The sequence below is a fragment of the Bombyx mori genome, chromosome 15, assembly GCF_030269925.1.
Source record: "Bombyx mori chromosome 15, ASM3026992v2".
Lineage (NCBI taxonomy): Eukaryota > Metazoa > Arthropoda > Insecta > Lepidoptera > Bombycidae > Bombyx > Bombyx mori.
In genome coordinates, this window is record NC_085121.1 from 11755352 (window position 1) to 11769645 (window position 14294).

The 14294-nt window shown below is 37.0% G+C and overlaps 1 protein-coding gene across 6 annotated transcripts in view; it reads left to right on the top strand.

Moving 5' to 3' along the window:
* The window catches only part of LOC101736311 (E3 ubiquitin-protein ligase TRIP12), a 47551-nt gene that overhangs the window by 16526 nt on the left and 16731 nt on the right, over positions 1-14294 (top strand). For 4 of the 6 annotated variants that reach the window (XM_012689053.4, XM_012689056.4, XM_012689057.4 and 1 more), the window contains exons 3-12: positions 5316-6199; positions 7006-7110; positions 7545-7636; positions 8572-8670; positions 10018-10123; positions 10536-10609; positions 10813-10903; positions 11546-11758; positions 13272-13462; positions 14054-14242. In XM_012689053.4, coding sequence (XP_012544507.1) covers positions 5316-6199; positions 7006-7110; positions 7545-7636; positions 8572-8670; positions 10018-10123; positions 10536-10609; positions 10813-10903; positions 11546-11758; positions 13272-13462; positions 14054-14242 — 2044 coding nt within the window. The remainder of the gene's footprint in view (positions 1-5315; positions 6200-7005; positions 7111-7544; positions 7637-8571; positions 8671-10017; positions 10124-10535; positions 10610-10812; positions 10904-11545; positions 11759-13271; positions 13463-14053; positions 14243-14294) is intronic. The other 2 variants (XM_062672660.1, XM_062672661.1) reach the window with 1 other exon arrangement.

Sequence of the window (14294 nt, forward strand, 5' to 3'; positions counted from 1 at the left end):
GATAACTAATTTATAAACATATTAAAGATACATACACCTATTATTTAAGTAGTTATTAATTGTGGAATCAGGTACACAAGTCTGCATTCTCTAGTCAGTTTTACCTATTAAAGAATAAGATTTGATGTAAATTAAATACCCTTATAAGAAAATAAAAGTGAAACAATAAACTGAGTTCATAGACAACTGAAACGCCAGCTTTGTTTTAAACATAAACACCACTGTCTACTGAAGAAATGTGAATCAGTGAAGTTTTAATAAATATCATTTTAATAATGGTAATGCTACTCTTCAAACAAAAATTTATGGGGGTTTCTTGATTGAAATATGCAAGATGGAGGTTGATACTCAATGTCAAATAGTGACAGCTTACAATCTGTAAGATTTTTAAAGTACAATTCTTTCAGGACTTAAAACTTACATTTATTCATGGTAGCGTGTTATAAAAAAAAACACCATATTTTTTATAAATTTGAATATTCATAAAATAAAAGAAATAAAAAATAAATGTACAATAACAAATACTAATAAATGTAATAAAAAGTAATAAATGTACTAGTATTTCATTATTCACTAAATAAAATCTTCAACTACTCCACATTTAGTATAACAATGATCTTCAATCAATATAGGATATTTTCATATTTGTAAATTTCAATCAAATGAAAAGAATTAACTTATCTTACAATTGGCTTATAAAACTTATCTAAACTTTATTGTTTATTGTATTATGTAATTTTTCTGCCAGTTTTCCTTTAGAAATGTTATGTACTTGAATTACCAGCTAAAACTGAAAACTGAGAAACAGAGCTCTTGTTCCTGTGTAGAGGTTGTGTGAGGGCTTATCATTTCTAGGGCTGGTGCCTTCTAAGGATTTGTGGATAATTTTATGGTCTCCCCAATTACCATAAGCATATTGTCTTTATGGAGGCGCTGGAATCTAGCTGGATTTGTGGAAGTTATCTTTAATATTCAAGCATACCTTTGTTTTCGTATTTCCGGGGTCTGGACGTGATCCTAATACTTGAATGGCTACTTAAACCCCTATGAGAACGAATACCCCTAGCTCACCCTAAAAACTATACTTTGAAATTGGTTCTCCGTCTCTTCCTTCTCAGTGGTAGGAAGATGTATCCTTCACAGACAACATAAGGTAATGAGTTCCTAATAAGAATAACAATAAGAGGGATCAATGAGATTATTTTAACTGTTCCTCAGAGGTTTAAATTCAGTCAGCTGCAATGTTCCTTTGTATAACAATATTCCTTCAATTGCTCTTATAATTCAATGATTTTACTGATAAGCTGTTATTCTGTTAAGCTGGTCTAAGCTGTTAATTTCATTATATTTAAAGAAAAATAAACAATATGGCATAACAGTATAAAAGCTGAACAGGAATGTTGAGAATTTTTCTGTTTTAATATTTCACTAAACAGTTATTCAAATACATTCTAAAGAAGAAATCTATTCAGAGCAAAGTCAGAAACCTTTTATATCTGGTGGAGTTTGTGATAGGTTTGACTCCTAACTACCATACCATAATATAACAAACAAAGGATGGAGGTAATTGTTCATGATGTTAGTGATATTAGTGTTGTGGTGTCCAAGAGAAATACTTGTTTTTTCTTACCTACTCTAGAGGGGTCTTTGATTGGTAAGGTTTTAGTTGTTATACTAAGATTACTTATTGAGTTAGTACAAATTGTAAAGTTACAAAAAGAAAGGAAATTACATAATCACAATCGAATGGTCGCGCCGCACAATGCTTTTTTTTTTTATTGCCTTTGTCGACAGACGAGCATACACCTGACGGTGAGTGGTTACCGTCGCCCATGGACTTTAGCAATGCCAGGGGCAGAGCCAAGCCGCTGCCTATGTTTATTAAGTGTTGAATGTTCATCTCCAGTGATTATTGCGAGCCTGGTCTTTGTCGGGCCCCTCTCGACCAATCAATTAGATGTACTCACCACCCTTCATCAGATCCATCTTTAAAATGCTAATTGCTGCCTTTATAAGTCTTATTTCCTAGCAGTTTACAGTTTTACAAAGAAATTTCTTAAATGGTATTTGCTGTTGTGTCTTAAATAATGTACACAGTAAACATAGGAAAACATCCCTAGTGTTGTTGTAAAATTAAGCACACCCTATAGCTATACACTAAATGTGGCGTTACGAAAACATAAATACTATTCTAACTTCTCTAACAGCCATCAGTAATTGCATCAACTGCTGTTCTTTCCCTGCTGTCATTTTATGAGACGAAACATGGTAATCGCATTATTGTCCCTTGTGTTGATACTCTCTGTTATGGGCAGTGTGCGCTCAAATGAAGGTTTTCCTGCAATTGTAATGAGTTTAATAGTTTCTGAATCTTTTGGATTGACACCAAAAATTTACTGACCTGATCATCAGCTGTTTCAATACTTTTTGATCCACTTTAGTTCTCAATCCACTCTAGGCTAAAGTCGTATTCATTGAATACCTTCGTTTATACCTGAGTACATTTAGATGTCTTTGATTAAGATAAGTAGACGAGCTCACGACCACCTGTATTTAAACGCTTACCAGGGTACAGAGGCACCACAAAGTGATTGGGTAATCTTGAGAAATGACGTTGCTTTGGTATGACAGCTGTCTTACATATTAGGCTTTGCGGCAGACTTTGTCTTGCGTACAAGCCTGCTTGTTACTCCACCACCATTACTTATGATAGGAATTAGGTAGTAAGTAAGATATTGCAACAGAGAAACAGTAGCAGTAGTAGAGAAGCTCAAGATCATTTTTAATGATAAATTGATCTAACTTAGCATATATTAATTTATTTGACGACGCTAATTTTTAATGCGTGTTTGCGACTGTTTACTTATCGGGATATATTCTGTTTTAACATCATCTTCACTTTAGGGATATCCGTAATGTAATGCAAAAAGTAATACACCTACCACAGGACTCTCTACACCACCCTTGGTCGACTGGTAGAGAATACCTCAGGCATTTAGTCCGCCATTGTACCTTTGTGCATGAAGTTGAATAAATAAATAAATAATGTATGGAAATTAATATTGTAGCTGCAAAAGGTTTATAAATATCTATACTTGTTTATGTATGCATAGAATACCACGTATAGTGTATAGCCGTATACTGCCTTGGTTTCTGAATCATCGATGTATCTCTAGGAAGGAAGCCTAGCCCCGTAGTGTTTTTTCCAGTACGTGAATTATTAAATTATTCTCGTAAATGAATTGTTTCTTTCATCAATGGTAAATAATGGTGGTGGGGCATCTTGTGAGCCCGCACGAGTAGGCTCCACAATCCTGCATATTACTGCTGTGAAGCAGTAATCGGTTTGAAGGGTAGGGCAGCCGTTGTACTAAATAAAACTGAGACTTATAAATAAGTGTCAGGATGGGTGCCAGTATTTACGTTGTTAATGCCTATGGGCGCTGGTAACTACTTGACACAAGGCGACTAAGCAATTAAAGAAAACGATAGGAAGTTCTCTCCTTAACCAATCCGCCACTTTAGTGGAAGAGGTCCTATCGTTTCTGTTAATACCCAACAAGCTTATTGTTTATACGAAGAAAGTATATACTTAATAATATGTATATCAAGTAATTGGTGAAATTCGGTGCTCATTGCTTTTATGCGTCCATTTCATTTTATCACAAGCCAATTTTTAAGTTGTTGTACACGTTATTCGTTATCGTAATCAATTCTGTGTGTGGCCATCAATCTCGAGCCAACTGAGATCTAAATATGATCGCATGTAGTTATGGCATATTAATAAAATGCAAGTTTTGCTTAACAATTAATATGTATTGAAATTGCCAGTTGCTGATTGTCTTCTGCAACAAGTACATACCCCAAATTATTATTTTTGTAGTAATAAAATACTTATCGGATTATAGATATTTAGTCGAGTGAAATCATCTTGCTCAATTTCTTGATGATTAACGAAAGGCCGTAACTAAACCTTTACACCAGTTCCTTAAGATACGCCAACGCGGCTTTTTTGAAATCCTTTGCGGCATTAACATCAAAAATTTTGTAATTAGATTCTCAATAATCACATCCCGCTTTGTAAAAATAGCAAATACCGTTTTTTCGGTTTAATTATGGGACTATTTGCTGCGCAATATTCAATAAACTTGCAACAAGCACTCCTCCCTGTGATCGAATAGCTTTAAGTAACCATGCTCCCAGAATGTCCCATTGCTCGCTGTTATTAAGTTAGTTACCGTCTAACTAAGTTTTAAAATTTATTCTCTCATAGGCTATATACATAATGGTGGCTTATTCCTGAATAGTTTGTCTGTATATCTGACTACAGTTTGCAGCACTAATTCTGTTGATTTGACAAAGAACAATGCCTGGACTATTTTTCATTTTTAATTACTTTATACCGGTTTTCAAATGAAGATTTGATCTGAGATCTTCAATAACCTGTACAGTACCCGACGATAACTGTTGTACATCGACGTTTGGAGAGAGACAATCTGTGAATTTTGACGTTATTTCTGCCGCACGAAACATTAACCGTTCGGTATCTATTAGGATCACACACTACCACACCTGAACTACGACTGGCAAACGTCACATAGGTACTGTACGACAGAGATAACACTTTACGAAGACGAAATTAGCGGATTGTGTCTCTCCAAACGTCGATGTGCAATAGTTATTATCACATTACCAGGTTATTGTAACAGGATACATTTGTAAGCTAGGCAAGCTTATGAAATGAAGGATGACCGTTTTCTTGACGTTATCACAATAAACATTATCTAGAATCTGTGTTAAACTTTGTTCGCTTGTTATGAAGTACGATCATCTTGTGCGTATTATTGTTCGCTGTGTGTTTCATTCAGTGCTTGTCTTTTCTAACATGTAGACTTACTTATTTTCGAATTAGGAAGCAGTATGTAAATACTCAAATCTTACAATTGTTCATAATTACTATTATAATTATTACTACATAGTTAACAAATTACTGTTTATTTACGTATTATATAATATATACACACTAATTACACCCCATTTATATCTATAGTCAATCGTGTCATCTATAACATTCGTCGTTTAGTTTGTTACAGGCAAACAAGGAAAATTTGATTTATTTAATATACGTAGATGTTACAAAAACATTTTCTTTTTGGGTATTTTTAAAACGATTTGTAAATAATTTTAAAAATGTAGTTTTAAATCAGTGATCAATTCAATTTCAATGCAATACAATTTAAGCAGTATTCAGCTGAAATATGAGAATATATACATGTTTACATTGTATAGTAACGTTATATAATGTTATTACACAGGTCTTCTCCTAGCAGGGTGGTGGGCGGTCGGTGGTTGCGTCGAGTTCGTCGAGCAAGCCACGGCCGTCGAAACAGACGCTACCTGACGTCGCCTCTGCCACGCTCTACAAGCCGACAGTCCTCTGGTCGCGGATCTGACGTAGATTCCCACGTTGAACTGCGAAGAAGCTCACGGCTCATCAACTCACTGCCTCGATCTGACTATTCAGTTACAGAGCGTTGGTCATACGGCACCGACGTATACGAAACACGTTGCGATACCTTACATCATAAGAGTGGAGATTCCAAGTCTTCGAGTGCACATACGAAACGTAAACATTCATCCTCGCATGACAGAAAAAAGAAAACCAAATCGAGTAACAGCACGGAAGAGTGCGTCGCGTATTGCACACGCTCACGGACTGCTCTTAAAACGACCGAGAGTGCTTGTGAGCAAATCCCGAACTGTTTATCGCCAATTCCGACTAATCAAAGCTCCACAGCGACTTCAGTACAACCAAACAGCTCTGAAGGTGGCTTGCTGCCACTAGACGAAAGAGATTTCGCGTATTCCCCATTCAGCTCGTCAACAGTCACCGATCTGCTTGATTCTGATTATTCAGTGTACAGCCCCACGACCAGTAATCGGAAAGGCAAGAAACGAAAACGATCGCATCACCGATCTCTGTCCGGCAGGAAGAGTAGTTACCTGATCGACGACTACAAGAAAAGAGTTAAAATAGAGCCATCAGATTCAAGCGATACTGTTAGCAGCAAAACTTTTAGAAACGAGCCAGAAAAATTTGACAATACTACACCGCAAACTTCTTGTACGTATTTATTGCGAAACAGACATCACCGTGACCTCGGGCCGCCTACCTCAACGGTCGTCAGTGACAACACAGGTAATTAATTAATTATTTCCCTAAATATATACCGTTGTTTGTATTACAAAACACCACATAATAGAGGTTAAATAATGAAATTACCTTTTAAAATCATAATTCCAAACATTTATTTTAAATTCAAATTGTTATTGGGAATCGTCGAGGTCTCTACATAAGACAGTGTTGATCATCATCATCATCATCATAATCGTCATCATCATCATCATCATTATCATCATTTTCTAAGGGAATATGAACTTAACATCACGAACAACTTCCACGATTAAAAAGTTCAGGTTTGATGGGGTGAACAATTTGTATTGAGACTTGGCGTCATGTATCGAAGTGGGTGGCGTAATTTATGCTATGGTGTCTCTGAGTTCCTGAAACAGCTTAACACTAGGTGGACCGTGAGCTCGTTCACTTATCCAAGCAATTAAAAAAACTGACCTGATTAAAATGATACTGGAATTGGCACATGTGCCTTATCAGGTGTTCTTAACTTCTTATCATATGGATTGAATAGCATATTGTTCGCGCGCTGTTTGTACTATCTAATAAAGATGATGATATATTATTAATTCAATCTAATAAAATTTAACATAATCATCAATATCTAACACGAGATATATAAAGTTAATATAAATAAAAATTTACATTAAATTAAATACGGGTCGAAGAAACGAATAGTTAATGTTAATATATATAACTTGATAATTAAAATCGAATGATAATTATAAAATTGAGCAATATTGTAATTTAATACGATAGCATTAAACTTGTTTTTTTATTTTATTATACCAATCATGATTTTTTTATTGCAGCGGTTTCATCGACCTGCGACACTGCTCATAATCAACCCGCCACTGAACAAAACAGTACTGCCGAAGGTAGAGTCATCTCGCCTCCGCCCTACAAAGACCTCCAAGGTAACGTCACAGTAATTAACAACAAATAAATGGGTAGTTTATTTTGAAAGTGGTGTAAGTCAATTTTCTTTTGTTTCGAGAAAATTAAAGGTTACTATAATTGTTGATTTAAAAATACAGGCAAATCATATGAGGTCTGGCTATGCCACCTATCTCTGTCAATTGGACTTACACCACTTTCATAATCGATGATTATGCAATTTCATTTACCGACCGATTTTAAGTTGTACAAAACATGGGATTTTTTTGAGAAATTAAACACGGACTAGTTATATATAAAAAAATTACATTAAATTAAGCATGAATTACGTGATAGCTCATTTTTCTCAAAAATGGACTTATACCACTTTCAAAATAAACGGTCCAAATATTGGTTAACGTTTTTATGACAACGCAACGTTACGTTTATTATCATCATAATTTTGTAATCGCAGAAGCGAGTTCATCGAAAGCACAGAACGCTGGGAGTAAACTGCTGATTGTACCACGTGACCTGCCATATCTACGTCAAACTAACGCTCGAAGGGTAAGATAACATTTTATAGAGTTTCTGACGCCAAGCCAATAACGCGTACCGAGTTTTGTGAGATTATATAGCAGGAATAACGGCTTTTGTCCATCGAGTTCTCGCCGGATCTTCTCAGTGGGTCGCTATTCCGATCCAGTGGTAGATTCTGCGAAGCACTGTTCTTGCTAGGGCTAGGGCTAGTGCTAGCAACGTCCCCAGGTTAGATAGAGCCCCGAGGGCTCAACTACTCGCTCGGTTACCCTGGCACAGGCTCTCGAGGCTACCAACTTAGGTAGGAAAAAATAATGAAAAAATAACGGCTTTATTCCAATACAATTGAGTCTCCAGCATCATGTCACGTCATCTTCAATGATTTTCATATTGTCCATTGGCTCCGGTAACCACTCAATACTGAGAGATAAAACTTCGATTCTCGCTCTGATAAAAAAAAAACCTATATAAATAAATAAGCAACGTCAAAAACATTCAGTATCTCTTTCTCTTCAGTTCCATGTTATTTGTTAAGTAGTTATTATTATCTCATCAATTCAATTTACACACAGCTCATTCCATATGCACAAAAAAAACAGATAAATTGTAACATTTATTTGAAATCTTTATTCGTCAGTGATTACGGTTGAATTTCGATCACTAATAGCAATTAGATTAGCCCAACGACACTCGAAATTTAGTCAAAACAATTCTAGCTTCAAACAATAACGCACAATTAACTTGTTATCCTTAAATACCTTTAAAACACAAAGTTATGATCGACGATGATTTGACATTTCGCTATCGGCACGAGCGATAGTCAGTGTTGTAAGCGTCGCGTCACCAAGAGCGCTGTACTTATTTAATGTGTATTTTATCCTGCGTAGATTGTTTAGTTCGGTGTTATTTTAATTGCACGCTGCTGTTACCGTTTGACTTAGTGTTGTGAATTGCGTGCGCAGAGTATCGCAGCTGCGACGGGGGCTACTCTGGGAGCTTGCTTGACGCGGGGAGCCTCAGGCAATCAGCGCCAGAGACAGGATACGACTTCTAAAAGACAGGTACCATAATAAAAATTACAAACAATTTAGCATATCGACGAAATAAAGCGGAATTGTCGTAACATGAAAAATTCAACATTACACCAGAGGCATATATGTATATAATATAATAAGGTAAAAAGTGATCTAGCCCAAAATGCAAGTTAAGACATTTCAGCTTTGTCCCGTCGATATGCGTATACAACGTCACAACGGGATTCAGCTTTAATAAAAAAAAAAATTGCATTAAATTAATATCTCGTAATACAAAAAGTGAACTTTGTAAATCAAAAAACACCACGCTAATCAGTATTGTTGTTTTTTGTAATAAATGCTCAATTAGTTTTTTGTGGTATTAAAAAGAGATTAAAAATGGGGTGAATTAAATATAAAGCAATGATAAGTGATAGATAGTATAAAATAATATGTGCGTATTGTGTTGCTTTTGTTTTTTTGTAATTGAAATTTCTAAATTTCTCTTCTCTGTTCACTTTCTACTTATATGTAATTTTGATTGTGGAAACATATTTGGTTATTGTTTTAGCTAATTTTTTAAAATATCATATGTTTGTATTGTATTGTTTGTTTCCCAAATACATAAATAAATAAATAAATAGTAGGTAGCTAAATAATCTGATTAATGCTAAAAAATATATTTTATAAAATAACTTCGGTAATTATGGGTACAGCCATGTGTGTAATATGGGTTTTTAAAACAAGTGTTTCATGTACATTAAAAAACAAAAACTATGTATTTGGTATAAAATAAATTATACACATATTATGTAGCTGAAGGCTTCTGTCAAACTCCTTCTGAAATATGCATACATCCTTCATGAAACCAAAACCCTGCCTATTTTTGTTGTAAAGCATTAATACGTTTCGGTTTGAAGGCCGGGACAGCCGTTGTGCTATTAAACTGAGACTCATGTCTGAGGTCTCACGGTTGGTGGCAGCATCTGCGTTGTTGATGGCTATGGGCTCCAGTATTAATTAGCACCAGTTGGGCTGTTACACTTACACAAAGTTAAAAAAATAATAATGTGTTCAACCACGGTAGAATTCCTAATTTTATCAATGGCTTGAATGTGTACACTGGCCCAAACGTATCATTATCACCGTTCTCCCATAGACACAGCCCACTGCGATTCTCGCGGGATCTTTTCAGTGGGTCGCGTTTCTGATCGGGTGGTAGATTCTGCAAAGCACTGCTCTTGCTAGGGCCAGTGTCAGCAACGGCTCTTGGTTTGAGCCCTGAGAGTTCACCTACACGTTAGGACTACGCTGACATAGCCTCTCAAGGCTATCAGCTTAGGTAGGAAAAAAACCTTCCATCAGCACTGTTTAACCATTCTGTGTCGCGCGCAGGTAGCGAGCAGCGAGGGCGCGGGCGGCAGCAGCGCGGCGGGGCGGCGGGCGCGGGCTCGCGATATGCCGCAGCCGCAGCCGGCCTCTACTCGAAAAGAAAAACGAGGTATGCGCCGTACCATAACATTAAATCTATTGTCAACAATATTTAGACGTTCGATCTACTAGTCATCACCCTCTCGGTGGAACAATTTCCCTTTGTCGTTACTCTCAAGTGTTCATTCAAATAATTTTACTGGTGGTATGACCTATTGTAAATCCGCGCGTGTAGGTACCACTGCCCTGTCTATTTCTGCCGTGAAGCAGTAATGCGTTTCGGTTTGAAGAGTGGGGCAGCCGTTGTAACTATACTGAGACCTTGGAAAGAGGGTGGCGGCATTTACGTTGTAGATGTCTATGGGCTCTGGAAACCACTTCACACCAGGTGTGCCGTGAGCTCGTCCACCCATCTATGCAATAAATAAACAAAAACGATTTGCAAAGTTTTTTAAATATTATTATGTTATTTTTTGTTTCAGGCAAAACCAGTCTGGGTTCCTGTGCCAGTACTGGTGCTGCCACTAGCCGCTCCCACGCCCAGCCTCTAACCACGGTAAATTATACCTTAAGAACCTTAAGAAGATTAAGAACTTCAGCACTGTTTTTTTTTCTATGTTATATTATTCGTTTATCAAGGAAAACTTCAGTATACATAGAAACTGAGCATGCTGAAATTTGTCATAATAATATGTTTTTTAGATAAATACTTGCTATTAAGGAAAAGTTTCATTGATGACTTCACATTGGTTGTTTTAGGGTGCCATAGCATCCACGTCCACCACACCACCTGCTCAAGCTGCAGCTGTCTCGATGCCTGACAATGCTGCAAGTGACGTCAAGCCTAAAGGTATTTATTATCCTTGTTTTTTTGTACCGTTCTAAAGTACTGTAAATTAACTGTAAATTAAATATACATAAATGTCTCATGTACTGCGTTTAATTGATTGATAGATAATGCTTGGCTGAAACAAATGCAATGATGCTATTTCGGAAACATTCTAGTTTTTAAACTACATAAGATTAATATGTGTGGTTCATTGGGAACCTTTGAAACCATGGTTCTCTTTGTATTATGTACTGTGCATTTAATGAGGACAGTGCTGAGAAATTTATTGATATCGTCTTTCTTTTTCTGACGCTTTAATTATTAATTATATAAAGGAATCTATACTAATATATAAATCTACAGTGGTTTTTACTGATGTTCCGTTATAACTACTGAACCATGTATCCGATTGATTTGAAACTTGGTATCCATGTAGAAAATATATGTACTTAATGAATAGGCTAATATTTATATGAGTGTTGACTGCCTAATAATAATGACAATAAATAATCATTTTCATTGCAAGTGCCCAGAGAAGTGGGCGAGTACGCTTAGTATTTTTATATAATTCTCACCAACTTGAAGATGGTTATATAATTTTATTATTTTGACCTAAGATCCTTCAATACATTTTTATTTAATAATTTTGTAATTTGTATAAAGTGGGTGGCATGACGTCAGCGGAGGAGTGTGGGGGCGCGGGCGGGGCGGGGCTGGGCGGCGCGGCGACGCTGGCCGAGGAGTCGTCGTCCGAGGAGGGCGAGGTGGGCCGGCTGCAGGCGCTGCTAGAGGCGCGCGGCCTCCCGCCGCACCTGCTCGGCGCGCTCGGGCCTCGCATGCAGCACCTCCTGCACCGGACAGTCACCGCTAACTCGGGTAACTCTCTACCATGCCTTACTATAGTGCGCGCGGAGCTAGTTGCCCGCATCTTGGGTGGCGACAGGGGTGAGGGACTTTTTGGCGGGAACACGAGGAGTGATGTTGTGTGATTTGTTTTATTTTGTCAATTTAGTGTTTCTTCAGGTTTAAATGTAATAACGGTTATCTGTGAAAGTGCACAAATGTGGGAAAACGAAACAAAGCCGTTGGACGTAACTTCTCGGGATCCTCCAAAAAGTCTACTGAAAATATCTCAGGAAATCACCACCATTTTACTGAGATTATATTTCATCCCATCCCATATCATCTCATCTCATGTCATTTAATTTCATTCCAGTTGATTAATGTCTCAAATTAATCATCTTCATTTCATTTCATTTTACTCCTTATTATCATTTTTCGTAAAAGAAAGATAAATTAGAATAAGACATGACCTAAATAAAGGTTTTAGTTACCAGGTCAGAAAATCCCTTAAAAAAACAGGGTTGAGGGGCGGGTTGTCTACTGCCCGTAACGCACTTGAGATTAGACAGTGATGACTAAATAAAAATAAATAAATGAAATAATAAATAAATAAAAACAATTAAACTTTTAGAAGTTTACATTGTACCTATCTAATTATATTGTAATTAATAATAAAACTAAACCTAAAACAAATTAAGTATATGAAATTTCTCTGACATATCCTCTGAATCACTTGATTCTAAACTCTCTGAGCTTGATTCAGAATCATCTTGTAAGTTTATAATGGTTTCGTCCATCATAGTATCAAATCTCTTATCAGTAATGACAGGAAGCGCCCCCGCCTCTCCGTCCCATCGCTCACATACTTAAGGCGCGGCTAATTATTTCCGTGCGCACAATACCTTATATTATTTAATTCATCGATTTCTTCCCAGTTATAATACATACTGGTGGTCCTGCAGTAGTCGAAATGTAGTCGACTATAATGAATTGAAATTATAAGTTTAAACGTTATTAAGGTTCTATTTTCAAAGACTATTATACATCTAAAACCATATATTTTGCCAAGACTGCACTATAGACAAATAATATTAAAGATAAACAATATTAACACCTATTCTCAATTTTATCACACACTTTAAGCAATAACAAAAGTTTTACAGTAAATAAAGAGTATAAATATGTGTGTGTGTTAAATACATGGTAGTGTGTGTAATGTTTTTTTTTTTTTTTTTATGCCCTATTTAAAAAAAAATAGCATTCGGCGCTCCTTCTCTATATTCTTTATAAGTGTGGGAAAGTGTGGGGAATACTCCATCCGCGTAATTTTCGTAAAAAGGGGTACAAAGATTTTGCTTCACATTATTATATAAATTATTATGTTCTTAATGTGTCTTGTATAGATCTATCGCTAAGTCGTAAATATTTGAATATTTTTTAGATTCGCTCACGACGAGGTTCTTATGGAATGTCAAAAATCAAACAGGTCATGCTCCAAGATGGTGGCTAACTGATATTCAGTACTGATCCTTTTCTTTAATTACAGCGGCTTCTAAAGCAGCTCAACTGCTCGCTGGCCTCCAGGCAACCGGCGACGAAGGCCAACAGCTTCAAGCCGTCATAGAAATGTGCCAACTTCTCGTTATGGGCAACGAGGACACGCTCGCCGGCTTCCCGGTCCGACAAGTCGTTCCCGCTCTCGTTAACCTGCTCGCTGCCGAACATAACTTTGACATGGTGAGTGAGCAAAACAGAAAAAAATATTTAAAGTTAACAATTGTGTATAAAAATATCATTTATATGTACTTTTAATTGTATTAGTGTCATCACACATTTGATATTTTTTTTATTGCATAGGTGGGTGGACGAGTTCACAACCCATCTGGTGTTAAGTGGTTACTTAACACCAGATTGCAATCACTAGTGGTACTGGAGCCCATAGACATTTACAACGTAAATGCGCCACCCACCTTGAGATATAAGTTCTAAGGTCTCATGCATAGTTACAACGGCTGCCACCCCCTTTAAACCGAAACGCATTACTGCTTCCCAGCAGAAATAGGCAGGGCGGGGCGGTACCTACCCGCGCGGACTCATAATAGGTTCTACCATTAGTAAACCTGATACCTCATTTTACTCATTTTACTAATATATTTTCGGTCTTATTGTATAGGCAGACATTCAGTGTCATAACAAAGACGAATGTAACGACATCTCAACTTAAGCAGAAGCATTTTAGACTACATGTTTATGAATTATTCAATAAGATCTATTATTATCCTCGGTTTGAGGTCGTCTGGTAAATAAGGAACGGTAACTTTGACGCAGATGAACCACGCGTGCCGCGCGCTGACGTACATGCTGGAGGCGCTGCCCCGCAGCAGCGGCGCCGTGGCGCTGGCCGTGCCCGCCTTCCTCGACAAGCTGCAGGCCATCACGTGCATGGACGTCGCCGAGCAGAGCCTCACCGCGCTCGACATGCTGTCCCGCAGACACGCCAAAGCCATCCTGCAAGCGGTCACTATACATATCCCTACTTAATATTAGTCGACATTAGATAATTTTTTTT